This window comes from Ursus arctos, unplaced genomic scaffold (genome assembly GCF_023065955.2).
Source record: "Ursus arctos isolate Adak ecotype North America unplaced genomic scaffold, UrsArc2.0 scaffold_2, whole genome shotgun sequence".
NCBI lineage: Eukaryota > Metazoa > Chordata > Mammalia > Carnivora > Ursidae > Ursus > Ursus arctos.
In genome coordinates this window covers 88,025,989-88,050,788 of record NW_026622874.1, presented here as the reverse complement: position 1 = coordinate 88,050,788, position 24,800 = coordinate 88,025,989, and the positions used below count along the sequence as shown (strand labels likewise).

The 24,800-nt window shown below is 56.5% G+C and overlaps 2 protein-coding genes across 7 annotated transcripts; both read right to left on the bottom strand.

Annotated features, from left to right (window-relative positions):
- Positions 1-5,205: 5,205 nt before the first annotated feature.
- On the bottom strand, positions 5,206-17,684 carry FBRS (fibrosin). Its single transcript, XM_026515814.4, is given in 20 exon segments — positions 5,206-6,602; positions 6,604-7,021; positions 7,109-7,316; positions 7,434-7,517; positions 8,468-8,548; positions 8,654-8,774; positions 9,087-9,158; positions 9,538-9,567; positions 10,367-10,435; positions 10,679-10,774; positions 10,992-11,036; positions 11,152-11,357; positions 11,569-11,686; positions 11,688-11,871; positions 13,255-13,555; positions 13,647-13,695; positions 14,739-14,768; positions 14,889-14,924; positions 15,668-15,847; positions 16,137-17,684. Coding segments are annotated over 20 exon segments (2,961 nt in total). The 5' UTR covers positions 16,593-17,684; the 3' UTR covers positions 5,206-6,425.
- A 1,490-nt stretch (positions 17,685-19,174) lies between these two features.
- PRR14 (proline rich 14) lies at positions 19,175-24,575 on the bottom strand. 6 transcript variants are annotated; one of them, XM_026515810.4, is made up of 12 exons: positions 24,180-24,575; positions 23,312-23,383; positions 23,019-23,187; positions 22,308-22,429; positions 22,046-22,235; positions 21,772-21,815; positions 21,459-21,568; positions 20,568-21,156; positions 20,160-20,229; positions 19,988-20,079; positions 19,638-19,709; positions 19,175-19,487 (listed from the first exon to the last, which is right to left on the bottom strand). In XM_026515810.4, exons 2-12 carry the CDS (start codon positions 23,332-23,334, stop codon positions 19,268-19,270), a joined length of 1,701 nt encoding a protein of 566 aa, XP_026371595.2. In that variant the 5' UTR covers positions 23,335-23,383; positions 24,180-24,575; the 3' UTR covers positions 19,175-19,267. The 6 variants fall into 6 exon arrangements, with proteins under 6 accessions (XP_026371595.2, XP_026371593.2, XP_044246191.2 ...); XM_026515808.4 differs by having other exon boundaries at positions 19,175-19,547; positions 24,180-24,571; XM_044390256.3 differs by having other exon boundaries at positions 19,175-19,547; positions 24,220-24,571.
- Positions 24,576-24,800: the final 225 nt, after the last annotated feature.

Sequence of the window (24,800 nt, the reverse complement as noted above, 5' to 3'; positions counted from 1 at the left end):
GGTCTCAAACTCATACCCCAAGATCAAGAGTGCATGCTCTTTTGACTGAACCAGCCAGGCACCCCTAGTCTACCTTCTTTTATAAGCTACAAACTTTTTATGTCAAGTACACTGGCAGCTTTTAACTTTTAAGAACAGATAATACATGCACATGAGACAAAAACGGAAAGATACAAAAGGATAAACAGTAAAAAAAAAAAAAGTCAGCGCCTGCTAAACAAAACAAAACAAAACACAAAAAAACACCAAAAACCCACAATGAAAGGGACACAGGAGCCAACTGAAAACTGGGGAGCCATATATAAAACAGTCCTGGGGTATAACCTAAAGTAGAAAAGAAATACCCATGAATCCATCATAATATAAATAAACGATTGAATAAATAAAGAAAGGTAGAGGAGACAAATTTCCCATACAGAATTCCAAGTAATTTAAGTGGATACTCCGCCCCCAAGGAGGCGGAGCATAATTTCCCAACTCCCACAGTCTAGGCTGCAGAGTGAGTCCCTTCCAAAGAGCAGAATATGCAAAGAAGGGGGAAAGAGTAAGTGGAGGCTGGCCGGCACTGCCTTAGCCCCAGGATGGGTCTTCTTGAAGGCATGATTCAAGGCGATGGAAACAGCACTTCACCTCTGCTTCCTCCCCAAGCCCATACATAACTCTAGTCTCATCCTAAGAAAAACACCATATGAATCCTAAATAAGGGACATTTTCTAAAATACCTGACCAATACTCCTCAAAACTCAAGATCAGCAAAAACAAGGAATGTCTAGAAAAGTCCTGGTCAAAAGGAGCCTACGGAGACAGGATGACTGAGCGTAATGTGGTGTCTTTGTGGGATCCTGAAACAGGCAAAGGACATTAGGTAAAACTAAGGAAGTCTGGGGGCACCTGGGTGGCGAAATCCATTGACCATCCGACTCTTGGTTTTTGGCTCAGGTCATGATCTCAGGGTCGTGAGTTCGAGCCCTGTGTCGGGCTCCATGCTCAGCGTGGAATCTGCTTGAGGTTCCCTCTCCTTCTGCCCCTCCGGCTGATGCACTCATTTCTCTCTCTCTCAAACAAATCTTAAAAAAAAACAAACCAAGGAAATCTGAATAAAGTATGGACTTAAGTCAATAATGCATCAATACTGATTGACTAATTATAACAAATATGAGATGTTAGTAGTGTTAATACCGGAAACTGAGTTCGGGGCATACAGGAAGTCTCTGTACTCTCTTACGATCTTTGCCAACTTTTTTGTACATCTAAAACTGTTTTAATAATAATCAAGTTTATTTTTTTAATCTCCTCCCCCAGTGTGTATGTCTCCTTTCTTCTCCTAACTCCATACATCGTATAAAGTTCTCTGAACTTCAACCTACCCATTTTGAAATAGGGGACCTGTTTATAGTCTTTCCCACTGCAATCAGTAACAACACTCGCGGGGCGCCTGGGTGGCTCAGTTGTTAAGCGTCTGCCTTCCGCTCAGGGCGTGATCCCGGAGTCCTGGGATCGAGCCCCGCATCGGGCTCCTCTGCTGGGAGCCTGCTGCTTCCTCTCCCACTCCCCCGCTTGTGTTCCCTCTGTCGCTGGCTGTCTCTTTCTGTCAAATAAATAAATAAAATCTTAAAAAAAAAAGTAACACTCGTTTGGTGAATGTCCACTGTGTACTCAATTCTGTGCTCAGTACCGTCTACCTGCATTACTCCACGTACCGGCCACAGTGAATCTGTGGGCTGGGCTCGTCATTTTCTTTGGAAAGGGGAAACAGGCTACAGACCAAAGTCACAGAGCTGGTTGGTGGAGGCCAGACTCAAGCTCTGATCTGTCTGATGAGGAAGGCTCTACACCTGCGTTCTTCACTGGCTCCGGCTCCTTCTGCCCCTAGACAGATGCTCCTCTCCTCAAAGTCTGTTTTGAAAAATGTGCCTGCCCAAGAAACTGCAGGTAAGTAAGCCGTTCTCCTTAATTGAGCTCCAAGATCTGCTTCTTAAAATTTCAAATCAGAAAAACATTACCGAGGGGCGCCTGGGTGGCTCAGTCGGTGAAGCGTCTGCCTTCGGCTCAGGTCATGATCCCAGGGTCCTGGGACCGAGCCCCACATCGGGCTCCCTGCTCAGGGGGGATCCTGCTTCTCCCTCTCCCTTGGCCTCAGCTCCCCATGCTTGTGCTCTCTCTCTCTGTCAAATAAATACATTACAATCTTTTTTAAAAAGATTAAAACTCTTTTTAAGATCTTTTTTAAAAAAGATTTTTATGTATTTATTTGAGAGAGTGCACGTGCACAAACGAGGCGCGGAGGGGCAGAGGGAGAAGGAGAAGCAGACATCCTGCTGAGCAGTGAGCCAGACACCGGGCTCGATCCCAGGACCCTGGGACCATGACCTGCGCTGAAGGCAGACGCTTCACCGACTGAGCCACCCAGGTGCCCCAAATAAATAAAATCTTTTTTTTTTAAGATTTTTATTTATTTATTTGACAGAGATAGAGACAGCCAGCGAGAGAGGGAACACAAGCAGGGGGAGTGGGAGAGGAAGAAGCAGGCTCATAGCGGAGGAGCCTGATGTGGGGCTCGATCCCATAACGCCGGGATCACGCCCTGAGCCGAAGGCAGACGCTTAACCGCTATGCCACCCAGGCGCCCCCCAAATAAATAAAATCTTAAAAAAAATAAAGTAGTGCAGCCACTTTGGAAACTAGTTGGTAGTTCCCCAAAATGCTAAACATAAGAGTTACCATATGCCCCAACAATTCCAACCCAAGGTGTATACCTAAGAGAATTAAAAATGTATTCATACAAAACTTGTACGTGGATATTCACAGCAGCATTATTCATAATGGTTAAAAGAAACAACTGGGGTGCCCGGGTGGCTCAGTGGGTTGCGTGTCTTGGTTTAGGCTCAGGTCATGATCTCGGGGTGGTGGGATCCAGCCCCCCGCCCTCCCCCGTCCGGATCTGCGCTCACCCGAGTCTGCTTCCCCCCTCCCTCTGCTCTCCCCACCACACACCTTCTCTCTCCTCCGCTCTCAAAATAAAGAAATAAAAGCCTTTTTAAAAAAAGAAACAACTTCAATGTCCGTCCACTGAAGAATGGATCCATATAATGGAGTATTGTTTGGCAGTAAAAAGGAGTGCAGGACTGATGCAAGCTACAGTGGTCGCACCTTGAATGCTTATGTTCAGTGAAAGAAGCCAGTCACAGAAGACTGGGTGAATGCTCTGGTATGTGAATTGTATCTCGGTGAAGTTGTTTAAACACCCTCCATTTAAGGAGCACCTCTCCATTTGCTAGATGGGGTGCTGCCCCATTCCCGAATCATTTAGTGAGTCAATTCGATCTTCAAATTACCCCCCCTTCTACAAATAAACCATGGCCCAGAAATAAGCACATTGCTTAAGATTACATAGCTACACTTCTGAGTTAATTCAAAACAAAAAAACGTATTTCCAAACAGCAGCCTCATGATGGTGAAATGATTTTGGTTTTGTTTTGCTTTACCCTGGCATTCAGTCTTTCTGGATTCCTCTTTTACCTCTGCCTGAGGAGCTCCTGGGTTCAGATCAGATCATGCAGAGATGAATCAATGGAGCGTAGTGGTTCTGAGCACAGGCCCCAGGAGGGCAGCCCTGGGGATTCCTGCCCTTCACCCTCTTTTCCTTTTGGGGTCATGTGCTCTTTTTCCTCCGAGGACCTGTGTGTAAGCTCCAGGAGAGCTGGCATTTTTTGTTCTGTTTACCTCTGTATCTGTGGCTGGGATGATCAATGGTGGTAGAAAGAATAAAAGGCAGTTCGGACCATGAATCAAGGGAGGGAGCTTTCCAACTTGGGTGCTGATAACAGAGATGGAAATGCCTCAGGCTTGGGGGCACAGCATCAGATCTAGGAGATGACTGGGTACCTAAGTTACTTTTGCGGGGACCTAGGAGAGGTTGGATATGCGTATCTAGAAGTATTCTTCTGAGAGTTCCACACCCAGATATGTAGGAGGACCAGGGAGGTACCTCGACAGTGACAATGGCTCCTTCCTAGACAAGAGTGGAGACAGTGGCAATCTGGAGAGATCATGCCCCGTGTCAAGGGGCAGCCATAGAGAAAGCAGGTATAGTGTCCAAAGATTTTTAGATTTTTCTGAAAAAGCTGAAACCAAGGACTGCCATGTCCTTCTGGTCAACCGTCTCCGATTTCTTTTTTTTTTTTTTTTTTTTTAAAGATTTTATTTATTTATTTGACAGAGATAGAGACAGCCAGTGAGTGAGGGAACACAAGCAGGGGGAGTGGGAGAGGAAGAAGCAGGCTCATAGCGGAGAAGCCTGATGTGGGGCTCGATCCCATAACGCCGGGATCACGCCCTGAGCCGAAGGCAGACGCTTAACCGCTGTGCCACCCAGGCGCCCCAACCGTCTCCGATTTCTGTTGCAACAGTCTAGGCTTGAGCCTTCCCTGGAAGCCTTGGGCATATGTAGCGGTAGCAGACAATGTTGGCCGCCATCTTTCCTGAGGTTGCCGGGTACAGTGGAACACGACAATTCTGGGTGGCTGGCTCCAGCTCAGTTCAGTCCCTTGGTTTTTAATGATCACGTCAAAAAATAACGTGAAGTGTAAAAAGGTAGTTGCAAAATCGTACATCTCACAGGATCCCACTGTTTTCACAGTATTTGAAGCCTACAGCTAGAAAAATAACTGGAGGGAAGATACTCCTGACAATTAGAAGTGGTCGCCTCTGAGGGGCGAGATTACAAGGCACTTTCCCTTTGCAGTATACACTTGTGTTCATTTTATAGTGACCATATAAAAAAGAAAAACCAAGTTTCGAAAAAAATTGTAGATCTTTTCTCACAGAACTACGCGGGAACACATGGGTAGGCAGACACACAGAGCCGGGCCTGAAGAGCATATACCAAATGAGGGAGCGGTGACCTCAGGAAATTAGCATGGGTTGGCAGGTAAATGGGAAATTCAGTGTTGCTATCCTTCTGTGTTACGTGAATCTTGTATAATATGTACTCCTGGGTTGTAGAAACTGTGAAAAACCTCAACGCCCCATGCTCCAAGCCACCCATCCGCAAGGAACAGAATAGCTCTCCCAGGTGGGAGGGAGGGGGACCCTTCATGGGGACGTGGGTAGTATTGTCCTCTCTCATCCCTCCCTGACCCAATCCCCCTCCCGTCCCTGCCCCCCATGACCCACACACACTGAAAGAGCAGCCAAGGGGCCTCATTGTAACACTCATTTTTATATAAATATCCGCAAGTCATGTTACAGAATAAGCCCCACCGGGGAAAAAAGTCGTTATGTTTTTGTTAAACTGACCCCTGCCTTCTAGGTTGGGCCCCAGCCTGGGGGCGCCTGCTGCTTTGGGAAGGCTGGGACTGCCGCCGAGAGGCTGCTGAAGAAGCTGCCTGTGTGGCCCACCCCCGGGCCGACCCCCTTCTTTGGTGTGTGGTACGTGGTGACCTTCTCTGCCCACCCCCCCGGCCTAGGGCAGGGTTCTGGGGAACAGGGTTCTGGAGGGCAGGGCCCAGGAGTCCTGGGGGCACTTGGAAATGGAGTAGGGGGACTGAGCCACTAAGAGGTGGAGTCTGAAGCTTAGAGATTGAGCCTTTTGGGGATGGTGGCACACAGAGGTAACAGGAACAAGGGGGGGGGGGACCTGGGCTGTCAGCCAAGCAGGAAGCATTTGCCCTTCTTTCCAGCCTAGGTACCCAGGTCCCTTCCCCTGTTGCTCTGTCTCCTGCTGACTCCATATTCCCTGGGATAAGCCCTGGGTTCCTGCCTGTCCCCTCCCAGCTCTTCCCTCTACAATCCCCCCTCCCCCCCACAGAGAGGCCAGAGGCTAGGAACACAGCACCAGTCTGAGGATTTAATTAACCAGGAAGGGGGATTATTGGGAGGGGCACCCCTGTAAAAATGTACAAAAGGTCTGGGGGGCTATGTGGAAGGGGAGATAAATATGTACATGGAACCCCCCTTCCGTTAGCCCCTCCTCCCCCAGCCCTGAGAGGGCATGAGGACTTGGGTGGTAGGTGAAGGGGAGGGGGGGCACTTTGGCCTCTGGCTTAGTGAGCCCTTGGGGAGGCAGGCCAAGGGCCTAGGGGCCCTCAGAGGGGGCGATGGTGTACCTCAGGAGATCATGAGCTATGACCTCTGAAATGACCCCCACTCTCACCTCTCATGTACACACATACACACACACACACACTCTCACACACACACCCCTCTCTCTAGAGGCTTGTGACCTCTACCCTCCCAGTGACCCCAGGGTCCATCTGACACTTGATCTTGTGGGGGTTGGGGCTTCTGCTCCCAGGTTCCATGACCTCAGAGGTGGCTGGTGAGGTCATGACCTTTGCCCTCCAGCCCTGGCTTGAAACCTCAGCTCTAGGACCTTGTCAAAAGGAAAGGGGGGATGGAGCTTGGCCCCCGCCCCTCCCCTCCCCTCACCTGTCAGCCCGCGCGGGGCCGGGGGCCCTAGGTGGGGAACTCGGCCGGGGGGCGGGCACGAGTGGAGGCGGTGCCCCCAGAAGGGCTCCCGGGGGGGTCTTGCTGAGAAGGTGGGGGGTGCCCGGGGCCGCGGTGGGCGGCGGCGGCGGCGCCAGGCGGCTGTAGAGCAGGGGGGTGGGCGGGCTCCAGACCGTAGAGGCGGGCGGCGGCCACGGCCCCGGGTCCAGTCAGCTCCTCGCCGGCCTCGTAGAAGCGGGGCGGCCTGGCCAGGCGAGGGGGCCCTGCCAACCAGCTCGGCTCCAGGAAGCCAGCGCAGCGCTCTGGGGGGCTAGGGCCCAGGAAGGGGGGTGGCCGGGGCCTCTCGAACAGCAGGTGAAGGCCCTGGGGCCCGGTGGGTGGCGGGGTGGCGGCGGCGGCGGCGGCGGCGGCGGCGGCAGCGGCGGCAGCGGCGGCGGCGGCGGCAGCGGCCTCCTCCTTCCGCTCCTCCTTCACCCGCACGGATTCCTTGGCCGGCCTGGCCCCCTCCTCGCCAGCCCGGGCCTTGGGAGTAGCGGGAGACACTCGGAGCTGGGGCCGGGAGAAGGGGAGGTCCCTGGGGAGAGAACGGAGGGCCTGCAGCGGTCCGAGCAGGCCGCGGGCGGCGCCGGGCGCAGGCAGCGCGGGCAGCGGGGAGGCCCACCTGTCTTTCTCCTCCTTGGGGATCGAGGGCTCCCTCCGCTCCGCAGGCCGCTCCTTGTCTGAGCCCGGCGTCCGCGCGGCCTCAGGGGGCCGGACCCAGGCAGGAAAGGCCAGAGGACTGCGGTGCAGGCGGCCCCATGGGTCTGGGGGGGAGGCGAAGGCTGGTGGGGCCCCTGGGCTTTCTTTCTGGGCAAAGACGGCGCCGGAGTCTAGACAGAGGGTGAAGCAGAGGGTGACAGGAGCCACGAGGAGGAGGAGGGCCCCACTCGGGGACCTCCCAGCCCCCTGCCACAGCCGCCCGCCCGCCCGGCCCCCCAGGCACTCACTGAATGTAGGGCTGCCCAGGCCTCCAAAGGCCCCGTTGGAGAGGGCAGCCAAGGAGGCGAAGCTTGTGGGACGCCCAAAGGGATCTGCGGGAGAAAAGGGGGCCGGTCAGAGCGCTGGGCAGCCGGCTCTGAGCGGGCGCCGAGACTGGCAGGGAAGAGGCAGCTCAGCGCGCAGGCCCGGGAGCCCTCGGCCGCTGGCTCTTGGTTTTAACACCAGGGTGCTGAGCACGTCCCTGGGCCTCGCAAGACACTGAGCTTTGACATGCATCGTGTTGCGGAACCTGACAAACGACAAGCCCCACAGGGCAGACAGGACCACTCCCACTTAAAGATGACGAAACAGGCTCAGAGAGGTGAAGTGACTTGCCAACGGTCGGTCGGTCATCTAGCCAGTAAGTGGTACCCCCAACCCAGGGCCTTCTGGCTCGAGAGATCAAGCCCTCACCCCACAATCCCCGTACCAGCCACCCGGACCAGCTCTACAGCAAGCCGTTCGCCTGAAGACCTCTGCTGGCCTCCTCCCACCTGACATGCAGGGCCCTTCCCGACCCAACCCTACGCTCATGCGCACAGCCGGTCCGAACAACTAACCCACGCCACTGCGGGAACACCTCACGCCTTCCTCTTCCAGGAACACTGTCCCCTATGCCATCAGGCTCGAGGCCCTCCTGTCTACCCAGACCCAGGTGAAATCGCCCCACAAAGCCCGCCGAGACTGCTAGGAGCCGGTGCCCGCACAGCCTTCCTCCATCCTCCTCTCCCAGGTGGCGCACTCCCCCGACCACCGGCTATTCCAGAGACAGCATCCGAGCCGGCCGAGCCCGGCAATCACGCTGCCCTGCTCTAGCCCACGTCATAGGTGAGGAGATCAAGGCTCAGAGGGGTTAGAGTAACTCGTCCAAGGTCACAAACCAAGTGGCACCAGGCCTACCCCCATTCCAGCTGCCTCTCAGGTCTAATTTCCATCCCCCGCTGCAGAACTTCTGAAAGTCAGGGACCAGGCTGGGGTTGCCCATCATGCCCTTGGCTCTTACCAATGTGGGTGCTGGGGCTCAGAAAGGGTCCGTGGGCCCCGGGAGCTGCCGTGAAAGGGTTGGCTGCAGCGTGGACGGCACCTGGGGCAGAGAGGTGGGAGATTCTGGTGAGGCTGAGTGGGCGCAAGGTGGGCCTTGGGCTATAGTCAGGGAACCTCAGGCCCCGAGAGGGCTGGCCAGACTCACCAGTCGCAGTGAAGAGGGAGGCGGCCGGGTGGGAGAGCTCCTGCCCAGGGGGCAGGGCCCCATAGGGCCCCGGAAGGCAGGGCAGGAGGTCGTTCCGAAAGTCAAGCTTGTGGGAGTCGCCCTGCATGGGACAGGGAGAGGGGCGGTGAGTGAGGAGCCAGGTGAGGTCCCGCTCTTGCTCTCCACCCCTAGGTCCCCTCCAAGGGCTGGCTGGCGCCAAGATGGGGCTTGGGTGCCTAGCCTCCGCCTCTCTCCCAGCCTTCTTGGACCACCCCCTCTGATTAGCCAGAGAACCTAGTGCTAACTGAAAGTGCTCAGGCAGTGACTGGGGACAGGAGGGGATGTTTCTGGCCAAGATTCGGCCAAGCTCTGCCAAAGGCAGAGGCCCAGGGCTCAGGCCAGCCCGCTCGCCCCAGCCCTCCAGCCCCAGTACCTTCATCTTTTCCTGGTGTCTCAGGATCATGTAAGCCACACGCACGTGCATGGCGCACCACTTCCCTGGCTTCTGCCGCCCCAGAAGGACAACCAAAGGGAAAGGGAGGGAAAGAACGTTCACTCGTCGCCCACTCCAGGCCTGGTCCTCGGCCCAGCCTTTCCACACAACATCCCCACTCATCATCCCTACAACTGAGGGATGACTAGGTTCATGTCACGGCCTAGGAAACTGAGGCTCAGAGAGATAAACGGTCTTGCCCAAGGTCCCACAGCCAGTTACGTCGGAACCCAAGCCTGTGGCATATAAGCCGTGCCCTTTCTGTCGTGCCACATCTGGCTGCCTCCACGTCTTGGGCTTCTCGCTCATTCCCAAGCAAGACCCGCCCTCAGCCAAACACCCTGACACCAGCCCCCAGCCTCATGCAGCCTGAGGGCCTCACCAAACTCACCCTCAAAGGTGGCCGGAAATGGTCGGGGATCTGGGGATGGCAAAGCAGACATTGGCGGCGATTCGGACCTGTTTACTGCCCTGGGCACCTCACCTCCACAGTCCCTAATCCCCACCCGAACACTGGAGACCTTGTGTGGCTCCCTCACACCTTTCCTGCTCCTGGCGAGACTCCTTTCCCCATGTCTCCTGCTCTGGGCATCTCCCTTCCAGCACTAAGTTCCTGAACCAGGCCCCAAGGACGTGCCCTGCTTAGAAGACTGGGGAGTGGGTTAGCGGGCAGGCAGGACGGGTTTCTCAACCAGAGAAGCTATCCTATTAACAGCTTTGTGTCATGAGGCTCTGCTTAAGATTTCTCCACAAAAAAAAATCCTTTACTGCTGCTAGAAAACACTGCAAGGTATCTGGTCTAGTCTCCCCTTTAGGAAATACATCCTGTGCTTTTCCCGATGTTCCCAGGGCCACAGGCTCGAAGGCTGCTCCCTGTGCCACTTCACAAAAGGGCAGCTTATCTTTTCATTGTTTTATGGACAGGACTTCCTGGTATGATGTCATTTAAAAAAAAAAAAAAAGGTTTTGTAACTTAAAAAATTTGAAAACTCGTACAAAAACCACTGTCCTAGTAATCTTATTTCTGGGGCAACTTCATGAAATTCCTATTCTTCATGCCTGGGAAACCTTGTCATTTACAGAAATTCCCTCTCATCAGATTCTCAGGGATACCCCTGACCGTACATTAAAGGGAAGGATCAGTGGTTCGATCTCAATCAACCCTGTCTTCCCTCAACAGATACTCTGGTTCCCCCAGGACCTGCCTCAGCCCCCCTCACCTGTGTCCCCTTTTGGGGAAGCCCGCTTGGCACTGGCCCCAGTCGTGGTGGCAGCTCGGGGTTCGTGCTCTGGGAAAGGGGAGTGGAGGGATCAGTCAGGAGAACTGGCACCAGGCATAAAAGGGGTCTCGAACCGAGCTGGGGGCTGGGACAGGGAGGGAGCATGGCTCTGAAGAAAGCTGGGGCCACAAGGGGAGGGCAGGAGAATGGGCATGGCTTTGGGGAACGGAAGAAGGCATGTGGATCTGGGGGGAGGGGGGTGTCTGGGTTTGTAGGGGGTGGGAGGTGGTGGTGTTTGGATTGGGAGCTCACCTTGGGCTGGAAGGCCCCCTGCAGGGAGCCAAAGGAGACAGCCGGCGGGAGGCCCGGAGGTAGGCCGGGCACAGCGGGAGGGAAGGCCGTGTACGGCTGTGGAGAGAAGGGGACTGGTCCAAGCTGGGGGTGGAGGTGCAGCCCACGTCTGGTCTGCCCATCAATCCTCGGGCCTCCACCCTAAAACCCCCCAGGGAGCTCTCCCAGGCTCAAGGCTCTTGCTTCTGAAGCTGAAGACTGGACCCCAACGGTCAGGGCCACACACATTGGTGCATCCGTGCCCACACGCCACACCACACACACACACACTCACATTATGCCGGAAAAGGCCTTCCATCTTTCCTGGATATTTCTCAAACTAGGGAAGAGAAGGGAAGAGTAAGCTGCCAGCCAGGGACCCAGGACCTTCCCCTGGAAGCCACACCCTCCCCCCAAGTCTCTGGGCCTCATCACCGGCCCAATGAGGAGCTCACCATGTGGGGGCCATGAGGTGGCAGCAGGCCCGGGGGATAAGGGGTGAAGTGCTGGTGGGTGTGCTGGTGGGTGTGCTGGTGCTGGTGGTTGTGCTGGTGGAACTGGAAGGCCAGGGGCCGGGCCGAGCCCCCTGCCCCCACCACCTCGGGGCCACCCTGGGCATTCAGGTAGCGAGAGTTCAGGTCCTGGCCGATCAGGTCCTGCTCTGTGGGAGGGGAGGGGGAGAAGGCTTTAACGTCTGTCGCCACCAGGTCAGCCTCCTTGGGCCCGGGTGACTGGCCTTCCCTTCTGGCCTTGAGCCACTCCCTCCTCAAGCCCTGATGTCTGTTGAGGTCCAGATGCCCCAAAGCCGACTGGGCCCAAGCCCGGGGCCATGGCCCCCCGCCACCCACCCCCGGCCAGGACCCCAAACTCACCAGAAAGGGCGTTAGCAGCTGAGGCCCCAGGGTGCCCTGGCACCTGCAGCAGGGGTGGGGGTGGGGGCAGGGTGGGGCCAGGGGAGAACAAGGAGGGGTGGTGGGGTGGTGGGGGGGGGCCGCAGCCCGGGAGGGGGAAAGCTGTGGGTGGACAAAGGCAGGGGCAGTGAGGGCGTCGGGGGCCGGTGGGTGAGCTGCGCGGACGAGGAGGAGGCAGATGAGGAGGAAGAGGACGAAGAGGATGATGAGGGGGGAGGCTGAGCCACGGGAGGGGCCGGGGCCTTGGGGGGCGGCCGTGAAGAGCTGGGGAGAGAAGTGGGGAGATGAGTGAGGGGTTGGGAGGTGCCAGCTCTGACGGGAGGGGGTCAGAAGCCTGGGCGATACCTTGACCCTGGTTCTCCAACGTGGAAGGTGGTAGAACCTGGCCCCCAGGACCCCCACCCCCGCCCAGGGAGCCCATCCTCAGGCGGAGGTACCCCCCACACCCGGCAACCCCCTCTCTCTCCCTCTCCAGGTCTCTTCCACACAGCTGCCTCGGACGTCTCTGGCCACATGACTTGCCCTTTCCTGACTCAACCGCAGCACGAAACACGCCACTCACTTGGACGCTTCATCACAACGGGCCACCTGGGTTCCCACCCTAAGACAGTGGAAGCAGCACCTCGCTGGCCTGGCCTAGGAGTCAGGCGACCTGAATTCTAGGCCCATCTCTCCATTAACACCCTGGGTGACCTTGAGCAAGTCACTGCCCCTCTCTGAGCCTTAGTTTTCTCAAGAACAAGAACGAGGACGGTAACGATGGCAATAATAGAGACGGCACCGGTAATAGTAATGGCATCAGCGATCTTACCCTTCAGCGAGCACTTACGGGAGGCCAAGTGCTGGCGCCTGCCTGACACGCTAATCCACATCTCCGCCACGTCACACCACCTTCCCGACTGCTGCCGCAGCCGCGGAACCACCTGTACCATTTCCTTCTTTCACTTAACTCCGTTTCTTGCTTTTTGACTTAGCCTCGCCCGAGCAATACGTGTGAAGTCAAAGGGTTGAGGTACTAATCGTGTTTTTCTACAGCCCGTTAACAGCTACACAAATCTGCCCCCGTAACCGCTGAAATTATCTTGCGTATCGCTAACGATGCACGTGCACGCTTTGGGAAACACTGCATGACCTCGTCATCGATCCTCTCGACAGCTTTACCAGGATAAAGGTACCAGTACCATTTCTTTTGTACAGAAAGAGGAAATTGAGGCTCAGAGAGATTAAGTGACTTGTCCAAAGTCACACAGCCACCGGAAGTGGCCGAGCAAGAATTTGAACCAGGTCTGACACCAAAGCCAGCACCCTTCATCATCATGTCAGCATTTCCCAAAGTATGTTCCGAAGAACACTGTTCCTAGCAGATGTGCCTTGCGCAAAGGTCTCAGCAGCACATAAAGTCGGGAAACAGCACAAAGTGGACTTCCCTGAGCGGGAATGTCGGGTGAAACGGTTCTGGTAAGTCCTGCGAGCAAGTAATCACTTTACGTTTGTTTCACCCAGTGTCTCTCAAGCTTTTCAGCCTCAGAATCCTTTTTTCAAGTCACATCCCACAGGTACCATCCCATGTCCCAACCACAGAATGCAGGGGTTGGCGCCAAAGTGACCAGGTCCTTCCAGACCAGACCAAACCCCTGGACCACTCACCTGCCAGTGCTGAGGTCCAGGCTGCTGCCATAGGGAGAAGTGCGGAGGCCGAAGGGCGAGACCCGAAGCTGCAGCTGGGGCTGGGGTGGGGGTGGCAGACTGGGGGCGGCCGGCAGGGGTGCAGGGGGTGAGACAGGAGGCCGAGGGGCCGGTGGAGGCGGTGGTTCCTTCGGGGGGAAAGGCACTAGCAGCGGGTCGGGCCCTGGGGGCTGTTCCTGGCTCCGCTCCAGACCCGACACTTTAGGGACTACGGAGAGTTTTGCTTCACAGTTCCCATTGAAGGCGCCGTGGGGGCCCGAGGCTGTGAGGACAGGACAGCAGACATATTCAGTTGAGGCCCATACTCACCCAATTTCCCTCCCTTGTCTCCAGCCCCAGCCCTTGAGACCGACCTTTGCTGGTTGAGACAGTAAAGGATGGGTCGAGGTCATCATCGGAGACCTGGGGAAGAAGGGTAGGGACAGGGTCAGGTTCTGGTCAGGCGAGGCTCTCACCCAGGAAGGCTAACAGCCCCCAGAGCCTGCTAGGAAGTGGCAGTGTGGCAAGTCTATTCCAGGAGCTGAGCTGAAATCCAGCAAAGACTGTGGGCTCCAGGGGGCCTATGCTTGGGGCAAAGGATAGAATAGCTGAGCCTGAGAATTTGATAGGCCAGGAGGACTGAACTGAGGCAGCACTTATGTAACAGAGAAGTAGCCACATCAAAGCCAAAATGTCACTTACAACTGCTGGCCCACACGCCTACCTGACTTACAGATTTGTTTGGCCCACAAGTGTCAGCAAAAACCTTTTAAACTAATTGCCGCTATTTACAAATCCAGGAGTTCCTCATAAAAACTCAGAGTTGCAGGTTCTCTTAAGAATTGGCTCCTACTCTTGCATGGCAACAATCAGCTAGGACTAGACAGTGGTCACCTCCTTTAGACAGACAAGAACTCTGGTTCACCACAGTCCCTGTCCAGCCAACTTTTTAAACTAAAACAAGACACACAACAGAGAATACAAATTTAGTTACAGGAGTTAAGCAGGAGCTGCTAGAATACGTTATTTCAAAACAAGCAAATCTGATCCAATAATAAACTGAAATAGAACTTCATAAGACATGTTCTTACACTGACCACAATGGTTTAGTGTCCTCGCTGCCACAATCATGGTCTCTGCTCAGATTCTAATCTGTGAGAGCACACTAACAGCTAGCAGGAATGAGCAGCTCAGTTTGACAGCCACCCCGAATTTCCTGCGGAGAACCACTGGTATCTCCAAGGGCTTTGGAAAAGATGGTACACCAAGGCATAGGCTTTCTAGTCTTTGGTCAACTTAGTTCTAGTTACCAAAGAAAAAAAGTCATTTAGCCATTCAATATGCTCCCCCCAGTCCAATCATGGCTCGCCCTAACCTATGCTCCCCACTCAAGGGGAGGCTCTGTCTGCTGCACGTAGGAGACCTCTTAGGACACTGCCCACCCAACAAGTTCTAGCCCTACTCACCCTCTCGTCCAGATCGCTTTCTGCATCACACTGGGGAAAAGGAAAGACAGAGGTGTCACAAGAGGGAAGAAGAGTGGGGCCCAAGGGAGAGAGGGGACTTTCAGAGAGGAATTGAGAGGGGAGGGGCCAGTACAGGTGGAGAGCACTTACTATGTATCCAGCTTCCAGAGAATGACGGGAGGAGGCCTGAGAAAGACCAGAGTCCAGAGGTAAGGAAGGCTGACTGGTGAGGCCCTTGGATAAAGTCTAAACTCCCCAGCAAGGAACTGAAGGTCCCTCACAACGCACCCTCAGTCTCTTTCTAGCTTCTTCTCCTGCTATGGCCCACCCCTGTTCCCAGTGCTCTCACCCTTTTCTGAATATATTCTCACATCTCTGTGCTTTTGCTCAAAACAACTTTGCCCGTTTCTCCTCTTAGCAAACTTATGACTATCCTTCACGGCTTGACTAAGACATCCTAGGGGGCTTTCCCTAACCACAACCTCCTCCCATCCCCCAGGCAGAATGAGTGGCTTCCTCATGTGGGTTTCTGTAGCATCTCTCCCAGATCTCTGCCTTCCGTAGCTTCTCAGGTTTTGATCTAGGTATTTGCACCGATTGTTTCTTTCTTGCTAGACCGCTATTGCCTGGAGAGATCTGAGACCATATCTAATTCATTTAGGATTCCATTAAGTCTTTTTGATACATCTCTGAATAATCAACACGTTTGAAATAGACATGGCCAGCCAAAAGCAGAAAAGCCTGACTGTGGGCATGTCTCTGTCAGACCTGGATTGAGGAGCGAGGGCTCAAATTTGCTCTGCCTTTTCTGCCATTAGAGAGTAAAATCACTGTTTATGATAGGCAATAGCATTGCTGATGGAAAACAAGTCTACGTGAAGGGCATTCTGTCCAGAGTTTTAAAGGACAAGGATCTATGACAAGCTCACCTCTTTCCTTCTCCGCTTATTGGGCCATTTTCGGGCCCTATCCCCAGAGGGCCGGCCAGGCTCCCGATCAGAGCTGTCCCCTGGCTCCCCAGTGGCCCCACTGGAACCCCCCCTCTTCCGCTTCCCAGAATGCTTCAGCCGATGTTCCAGTCGCTCTGGAGGCTGAAGAGATGCATCCTTCTGTGGAGGAGGAGGTGGGACCAAAGTAGATGGAGAAAGGAAAGCTCCCGACCTCTCTAGGGGTGACCAGGCTACCAAAGTGGCTTTCAGGCCGGGTAACCTGGCTGGTCCCTGGAGACTAACTCTACCTCCTCCCACCCCAGGGTGGGGCAGAGGCCTGGCCAGAGGAGCCGGTTGCTCTGGTTTGGGGTGCCAGCATTCCCCCCTCAACTCCACCCACTCCAGGCACCATACCCTTCTCTCTGCCCCTCTGAAGCCCCCAAAGGTCCCCAGCTCCATCAGGCCCCACCTGCAAGGCCTCAAGGCTGGCGAAGCTGGCGATGGCGAAGCCATCGATCAAGTCCTCCTCCTCTTCTTCCTCTTCCTCAGGCTCCTCCTCGGCCTCCCCGTCGTCTGCGCCCCCCTCCTCCTCCTCCTCCTCTTCCTCCCCGCGGCTGCCCGAGCCGGCAGGCCGCTTCCGAGCTCGGGGTCGCGGGGGCCGAGGCCTGGGACGGGGCCGCCGTCGTCTCGGGCCTCCGGGCCGCTCTCCGGACGAAGCTGACGACCAAGGCCTGGCGGGCGGTGGCGGCGACGAGGAGGACGAGGAGCCGCGCGGGGCGGCCAACAGGGCCCGGGGCGCGTCGCCGCCGGGACCTCGGCGGCGCCGCTGCTCCCGGTCTCGGTCTCGGCGCGAGCAGCGCCGCCGCCGCCGCTCCCCCTCCGCGGCCCAGCCCGGGCCCGGAGCCGCGGCCGCTGCCGTCTCCATGGCGACCGCCCTCAGCGCCGCATCCGGAGGCGGCGGGGCCCGAAGCGGCCTGTCCGCAGGCCCGGGGTCGCAGGCGCGGCGCTGGCGGCTGCACAGGGACGAAAAGGCCACGGCTTCCCCTTTAAAGCAGGATCTACTGGCCCCGAGCTTGCCCCAAGGCCAAGGCCCGGGGAGCCGGCGCCGCCCCCGGGGCGACAAGCCCGAGGGCCCCCCCTGTGGGGCCGGCGGGGCCGAGACGGCGAAAACGGGGCGGCCGTCCCTTTAAGGCGAGGCCTCAAGCTGTCCAGCCCCTGACCCCTTTAAGACAACCCGATGGTGTCCAGCCGGCCTAGTGCGGTGGCCGCCCCCTGCCAGGGGTCGAGACAAGTCTCCCCGAGGAAGAGGAAGGGCCACCCCTTTAAAAGGGACCGAAAGCTCGCCCCGAAACGCAGACCTCCCCTTTAAAAGTGTCTCGAGTCCTCCGGCTAAAAGAGGCCACCCCTTTAAGGAGTCCAGGGTCCTCCAAACAGCAGGCCGCCCCTTTAAGGGCTCGGGAGTTAAGCTTCTGGTCCCCCCCAAGCGGCCACTTCCCCTTTAAGTTGAGTTTAAAGAACTTCTTGCGCGGGGCAGAAAAGGTGAGAATCCACACTCGCTCCAGATCTCCCAACAGCACAGTTCTCAGTTTGTCAGCTTCTGTTCGATGCCTTCCCCTTTAAGGTTGCCGAAGTAGTCTGCCGAGTTCAGCGGCCACCCCTTTAAGGAGATTTAAAGGGGCCTCCTCCAGGCCCGGCTCTTCCAGCCTCCGCCTCCGGTCGCCATGAAAGGCTGGGGGGGCGGGGCCGCGGGGCCAGCCCTCCAAAGCCCCGGATGTGAGGCAACGGTGACGGGTAGAGCTTCTCTGTCTGCCGACATAAAAGTCTCTTCCTCCTTTCCTCCGTCTCTGCCTGACTTGCGCCGTAAGGGATCCGGAACGGCCGTTGGGAGGCGGGGGAGCTCCAGCGCACCCTCCTGTTGTCTCCTTTGGCGTCTTGGGCCTCTTCTCCGCCAGGACTTCCCTGCCCCTCCTCCCTCTTCCTCCTCAGCCTACGCCTCCTTCCTCTCTCGGCCTCCTCCCACTCTCCGCCCCCTTCCCCTCACCCCTCCACAAGCTTAGTCGTTGATAGGTTGAGAAGTGTACGACAAGGCGAAGGGCGGAGTCAAGCTCCGGGGAGTGGGTAATATGTAACCGCCCTCAAATCTTGGATTGGGTATACGTCAGATTAGCCCCGCCCTTCATCAGGTCTTGTGACTCGACTGGTTAGAAGTAGGCGCTTGGGGCGGTCCCCCAGGTGACCCCGCCTCTTCCTGCTCTCTGTTCATTGGCCCGTCTTCAGACGGCGTCAAGACTAGGAATCGTGATGTTGTGCTCGAGTCCTAGGGGGCGGTTGGCCGCTGGGCGGCGTGCGGCCGCGGAAGGTTCCTCTCGACTGCCAGTTACGTCGTCTCTCCCTTTCCGCCGCTTGGCTTAGCCCACAGGCCGCCTGGCTTCTCGCGCACGCGCGTGGTGAGACTGTCGAGCGGCTGGCAGCTTAGCGGGATCCCCCGCGGTGCCGGGTGGCCAGAGCACGCGGCGTGCCTTGCGAGCGCCAGACGCGCTGAGAAGGAAACCGCGTCCCGTTATCGCTCCCTTCAATGGGAGAGTGCCGGCTGGTGGTGTCCGCGTGCAAATAAGGAAAAACACCTTGCGTTCGTGCGCCGGCCACTTTTCTCATATGTTAACTCATTTGGCAGTAAGAATTTTTTTTAGGAAAGTAGTGCTATCAACTCCATTGTACTGAGGGGGAGGGGAATTGATGCATATTTAGTTTCCTACACAGGATTTGGACTCAAGCCTGACTCCACACAGTCTGTGCTCTTAGCCACTGGTCTATTCTGCCTCTTAAGTTTCGAAAGATGGAGAACGCCACTTCTGGCCTCTGGTTGCCTGGGTTACCGTTTTAATGAGGACATCACATTAGGCACTCAGCTTTCTTTCTTTTTTTCTTTTTTTTTTTTTTAAATAACCTCTACACCCAACCTGGAGCTCGAACTCATGACACCCCGAGATCAAGAGTTGCATGCGCCACCAACTGAGCCAGCCAGGCTCCCCTCAATTCGCTTTCTTATGTGCAAAATGGGTGAATTCCCTCTCACAGTGCTCTGTGCAAGTCAAGTACATATGACAGATTGTTGTAGGTGCTCAATTACAGCTGATTACTTTTATTTCTTGAATCCAGAAGCAAGTCCTGGCCTGCATGTTAGGAGGAATTCAGGGCCATCTTGATCAAGGCCTTAGTCCACTCTGGGTCCCTCAGCCTCCTTGATGTAAGTGAATTTAGAGAACCCTCACCAGGGTCCAGGGTCACAGTATCTTCTGGAGCAGGTTCCGAAGTATCCCTCCACACAGGACAATTCTCAAATCAAGGAAGTATGTCCGATGACTATTCCCCTACTTCTTCCCTGTATCCAACCCTCATTGCCTTCCCTGGCACCTCCCCCATTTCCCAGTCTTCCAGGGGCCAAAGTAGAAACATCAGCCAGTACCGTCAATCAATCTCAAACTCAGCTAAAGACATACAAAAGGATCAGAAACATATCGAAAACTTTACTAGAAATATAGAGAAAAATATATAACTGCCTCAGATGCTTCAGGACGGATGGACAAACAGTTGGAGCTCCTAGGTCCGATGGGGCCGCTCCCTATCCACTTCCTCCTCCTCGAGGAGTGAGGCGTCCAGCTCCTCCAGCCGCTGTTGCAGCAGAGGTCCCACATCTGGGCTGGGGGCCAGGCTCGGGGTAAGGGTCCTGCCAGCTGCAGCCCGGACCCCACGAGATGGCCGCCGGGATCGAGGAAGGCTGCTGTCCCGAAACTCTACGGCCCGCCGAAGCTTCTTTGAGCTGGTGAAAATCAAAGTCCCGTTGCGCTCCCGGGGTTCCTCAAAGATGGTCTCAAAGGTCCTGGACCAGGCAGGGAGGGGTGCTGGTTACCAGCGTAGCCCCCGGCTCCAGCCTTCCCTCTATTACCCCCAAGCCTTCAAAGTTTCTCACCTCCTGGTTGTAGGCGACTGATAATTCTTGTTGGTATAAATTTCTTCTAAGCTGAACTCCTTCTTGTTCAACCTGGGAGCAAAGAGCACAGACCATTGAAAAACCCAGGGCTATTGTACCCTGGAAAAAAAGATAAGCAAGGCCTGGTCTATATGTTAGTTTCTGGGACATACTAGGGCCAGGAGTGCTGCCTAAGGCAGACGGATAGGTCTAAGTGCAAACCATGTCCAGACCAAACTGACTCCTCCAAGCTGGATTGTGTTCCCTGACAGCAGGCAAAGCCACACTTCAGGGGACCTGCGCCTATACCTGTTTGGCCACGGCAGCTCCATGTACAATGAGCCACTCACCTGATTGGTCGAGGCAGCCCCATTGGTGTAAGGTTTAGCTGAGGACGGGCTGGTGTCCTGCGTATTCGGAATCGAGAAACCTTCCCCATGGTCTGCAAAAATAGGGCAGAGGATAAGGGTGCAGCATGGCCTCAGGCTCCCACTGGTCTCATCCCCCCATCTGTACTCCTACCTTGGTCTCAGGGTCTGAAAGCACCTGGTCCTCTGAGGCCCTTGGCTCCTTCCCCTTGGCTGAACCCAACCTGCAGAGAAGGTGAAGGCTCAGGGAAAAATTACATTTATAGCAATATCCCCATCTCCTGCCCACTGGATAATAGGGAAGGAGGCTGAGCCCAGACTGTGCCAGGGCTTTAAGAAGGGTTTATTGAGGGGCACCTGGGTGGCTCAGTCAGTTAGGGGTCTTACTTCGGCTCAGGTCATGATCCCAGGGTCCTGGGATCGAGCCCCACGTTGGGCTCCCTGCTCAGCGGGGAGCCTGCCTCTCCCTCTCCCTCTGCCCCTCTCACTTGTGCATATGCTCGCTCTCTCTCAAACAAATAAATAAAATCATAAAAAAAAAAAGTTTTATCAAGAGCACTACCTGGGTTCTGCAGGTTCAGAGAAGGAGGAAGAAGCTGCGGTGGACGAGCAAGATGTGACAAGGGGAGGAGAGCCTCCCACTCCTCCAAGAGGGAAGACCTCTTTCCGGAGACAGGGTCGAGGGGGCGGTGGGGCTCGGGCCATCTCCCCACCACCCACAGTGTGCCGCCGGGGCCGTGACCGGCTTGGGGGGTGTGGAGCAGGGGGCCAGGCGCAGGAATCTGGGCCAGGGGGCCCCAGATCAGGGCAGGAGTGGCTTCGGCCCAGAGAGGGCTTAGAGAGAGGTGCTGGGGGACTGTGGTCTTGGGCCCGCCACTGGCGGATAGGGGGCCGGGGACTGACAGACGCGGTGTCCTCAGTAGCCCCGGACTGCTCGGCCTCTGAGATGGCAATCTTCAACTCCAGCTTCATGGGGGGTGATGGGGGTGGGGGCCGTGGGGCTTTGTTGGGTGTGAGGAAGATGTCAGCAAAGCTCTCCAGCTTGGAGCGGACGGAACGGAAGAGGGGGGCCAAGCCCCAGGGACTGAGGCGGGGGCGTAAAAGGCTGGCCGGCGGTGGGATCGATGGGGGCTCCAGTACAGGATCCGGGGCTGAGGAAAAGGAGAGGCTCAGGTGGGCATTCCTCGGCTGCAAGTGTCTAAGCCCTACTTCAGTAGCCTCAGCCCCTCCCCCAAACGCTAAGCTCTGCCCACAGAAGTATAAGCCCACACCTAAAATACTAAGCCCTAAATTTAGGAGTTGAATGTCAGGCCTCTGAAGTCTATACCCCAACTTCACACACCAGAGTCCCCTCAGGGAGGGAGTTAAGCCTCACCCCCGCCTCTGCCCCTGATACTTTTAAGCTCAGCCAGGATTTTCCAGAGCCCTACACCTCATCCCTCTGAGTCCTTACGTGGCGGTGGTGTCTCCGGAGGGTCTTCACGGAGAGCAGACGGCTGGAATGGGGGATCCAAGTCCCCGGACGGAGGCACTGACTGGTGAACAGTCGTCATGGGCTTGGCTCTGGGGGTGAAGGGGCAAAGTAAAGGCTGAGGGGGCTTCCAGGTTCGGATCCCCCCTGAGCCAGCACCTCCCCTGTCCCTTAAGGCTTCTGAAGGTGCTACATGGAAGGGTTGGACAAGTAAATTCTGACGCCCTTAGCTCTAGCTGCCGGGGTAACGACTGCTGCCTGGCCATCTCGATAAGCCCTTCCCCAGCCCTCTCACCTTCTCGCTGGGATGAGGAAGTTGGGAGTCTCACCAGCAAAGCCCTGGATGTAAACAAAGGATATTTGGGGGGAGGCAGGGGAGCCCCCTACGGCCTCCCTAGCTCCCCACATTCTGACTCTCTCAAGCGTCCAGAAGCCTGCCAGGGTTCACACCAAAGACTTTTTCATCTAGGTCTTTCCTCAGCGTCTTTCAACTAAAACGCTGTTCTCCTTGCTCTGAGCGAAACCCATCCCAGCTGAACCCCTGACATCCTTTCCCAAAATTCTCATACCTCAGCTAGGGGTCTTGGGCTGGCAATGTCTTCTAGCATCACCACCAGAGTGGGCTGGGGGGCCCAGTCCACCTTTCGTGAAGGGCCCTCCTCTGGGCCAGGGGTTGTCCTTGATCGCCGCCTCAGGGTAGAAGAGGGCCGGTGGATGCGGCTCAAGGGCTCTCGGCATAAGTGCAGTGGGTCGGGAGGCCTAGCGAGGAAACAGGAAGATCAGAGGGGCTCAGGTGTGCCCCTAGTTTACCCTCCAACTCGCCATGCTCACCTGGTCTGTGAGGACCACGTGGCCTGTCGGGGTGGCGAGGCAGGTGGCTGGCTGCGGACAGAATCCCGCCGGTTGCTGCGGTGCTGTGGGGTGGTGGTCTCTTCTTGGGGGACCAGGGGAACCTAATTGAGGAGGAAGTGTCAAGAGCAAGGTAATGAAATGAGACCAGACTGGACAGGGCCTCCCTGAGCCTAATGCCATATGCCACAAAAGTGACAGAGATTGTGGGTAGAATTCACTCAAGAACCCAAAGAAGTGAGTTAAACGTGATCAGTTCCAGGGCGCGATACTACAGTGTCCTGAGCTGCAGAAATTTCACCCAGGCTGTTTGGAGAAATGAAAAGAAGTGACATTGGGTGAGTCACTGCCCTATTTGGGGCCTGTTTTTCTAACCTGTGCAATGGAGCCAAAGACCTCAGCCTGCTTCCCAAGAATAGCCTAGACGTTGGGCTGGGAAGAAAGCAAGGGTTTCTCACACTTAAGAGTTGTAGAGCTGTGGTTCCAGCCCAACAGGGTAGATGGTGGGGAACAGGCACTAGAGACCCTGCCCAAATCTAGGTTGGATTAAGTGAGAGCCAAGTAGAACTCTAGCATTAGGGAGGCTGCCTAGCAATGGGTGTGAGAATGAGGTATTTGGATCTCAATATCCTCACTAGTGATCTGGTCGGACTTTGGTACTGAAGAAGGGGTCTCTCAGTTCAGGGGGCTCACCGTGTGGGTAGCCATAACATCTTCCAGCACCACAGCCAAAACCCGCCGAGAGGCCTTTTCCAAAGGTGAAGGGGCAGCTAGAGACTGCAGTCTCGGCCGTTTGGGGCTCCTGGCTCCCCATAATGCTCGAGCCAGGGGCTGGCGGCAAAGACGTGGTCGGCCAGGTGGGCTGGAGGATGAGAGAAGCAGAGGACTGTCGTCTGAGCCTGTCGTTGGCTCTGTGGTTTCCCCGGTACAGCCGCCAGGCTCCCCGTTTCCCGTGCTCAAGACAGGCGGGCGGGGTGCGCTCTCACCTGGAGTCCCCGGGCAAGTCCATGGGGGAAGCGGCGGATCCGGGGAGTCCCTGGGGGATCCCAGGCTGCAGCCTGGGATGGGGGGGGAGCGGGGGAGCGGGGAGTGAGGGCCAGCCCCTCCCCTGGGGCTCCGCCCTTCATGGTCTGCCCGCGGCTCCCGGTAGCCCACGGGCCGAAGCCCTGGGGCGTGAAAGGGCGCCCCCGGCTGGCCGCCCGGAGCGGGTGTCTTCCCGCTGCCGTCGCCCGAGATCAGTGTATCACCCGCGCCCTGACTGGCACTTGCCGGGAGCACCTGGATTGCAGTGGCCCAAGTTCTCCCACGGCCCGAGCTTCTGGGGCCTTTGTCCCTGAAGAATCCGCCCTGAAATCTCCGGGATCAGCTGGGATCCCGGTCCTGGGAGGCTCACTTTCCGCCGGAACCCCCTGCAATCCTCATCCACTGCCAGCGAGTGGTCAAGAACTCCGAAGCAATACTCCCGCACACCGACGCCCCCCCCCCCCCCGCCCCACCAGATCCCCTAGACTGGATCCCTGCGGAAAGAATCCTACAGCGCGGTTCCTCCAATCAGACGCCGCGAGGATCCTCCTCTCCCTGTGAGTTTGCGCTCCGCAAAGCTCCACTCAGACAGGGCGGCCCGAGCTTGAGCATCACGAACCCAGTCCGGATCCCCGGGGATCCACTGTCAAGCCGATACCCCTTTCACTCCAATCCCGGGAGGTCCCGCCCACAGACCCCCTCCTACCCCCCTCCCCGGCTCCCCGCCCAGCTCTCTCCCCAGCCCGGGACCAGATGGTTCAAATGTTTCTTTCCCTCCCTCCTCCCGCCCTCTCTCCAGCCGCTCGGTGCCCTCCCCCGCGCGCCGCTCACCGCCGCCTCCCGCGGATCCCGGGTCTTCGACGGCTCCTACCTCTGGCTCCTTTAAAACCAGCCTTAGCCAGCACTGCCCAACTGCCGAGGGCCTTCTTCTCCGAGCACTCGAGCACCGCCCAATCGCCGGTCCCCGTCTTCCGGGGTGGTGAGAAACTAAGTGAAGCCACCTGGCAGCCATCTTCCCTAGGGGCAAGAAGCCAAATTGGGCAGCGCCGCCATTATAGTTGAGGGCAGGTAGCTCTGTCCTCGATGAACCGAAGTGGACCGGATGCTGTCATTTTCTGAAGGCCAGTCAGTCAGTGGCTGAAGACTAGCGCAAGTTTCTTGAGTTACTGAGGCAGCTGTAGTGAATAGAGTGCCGCCACGTTTTTTAAGGGCATCTTCCGGTTCTTTAGTTCTTAGGCCAATAAACGTGAACTGAATACTAACGACATGTGAAATTCCCAATTTCCTAGAGAGGCCTCATTGAGGGCGGTTCCGGTACCCTCTGGGAATTTTCAAGCGGTCCCCACGTCGCTGAGAAAATTTGGGGGCGGGACTAGGAGCCAGAGACTGGGGATAGTGCCACCTTCGGCTCCAGTGTTTGCGCGACGTCCCGGAGAGACTGGGCTGAGCCAA

Excerpts from the sequence above, each read along its gene's own strand:
- PRR14 (XM_026515808.4), bottom strand. The coding sequence starts at position 23,334 with ATGGACTTGCCCGGGGACTCCAG. Across the intron at positions 20,080-20,159 it reads TTTCAGACCCTGAGACCAAG|ACCATGGGGAAGGTTTCTCG; the intron begins GTAGGAGTACAG and ends CTATTTTTGCAG. Across the intron at positions 19,548-19,637 it reads CAGTCGCCTACAACCAGGAG|GACCTTTGAGACCATCTTTG; the intron begins GTGAGAAACTTT and ends TGCCTGGTCCAG.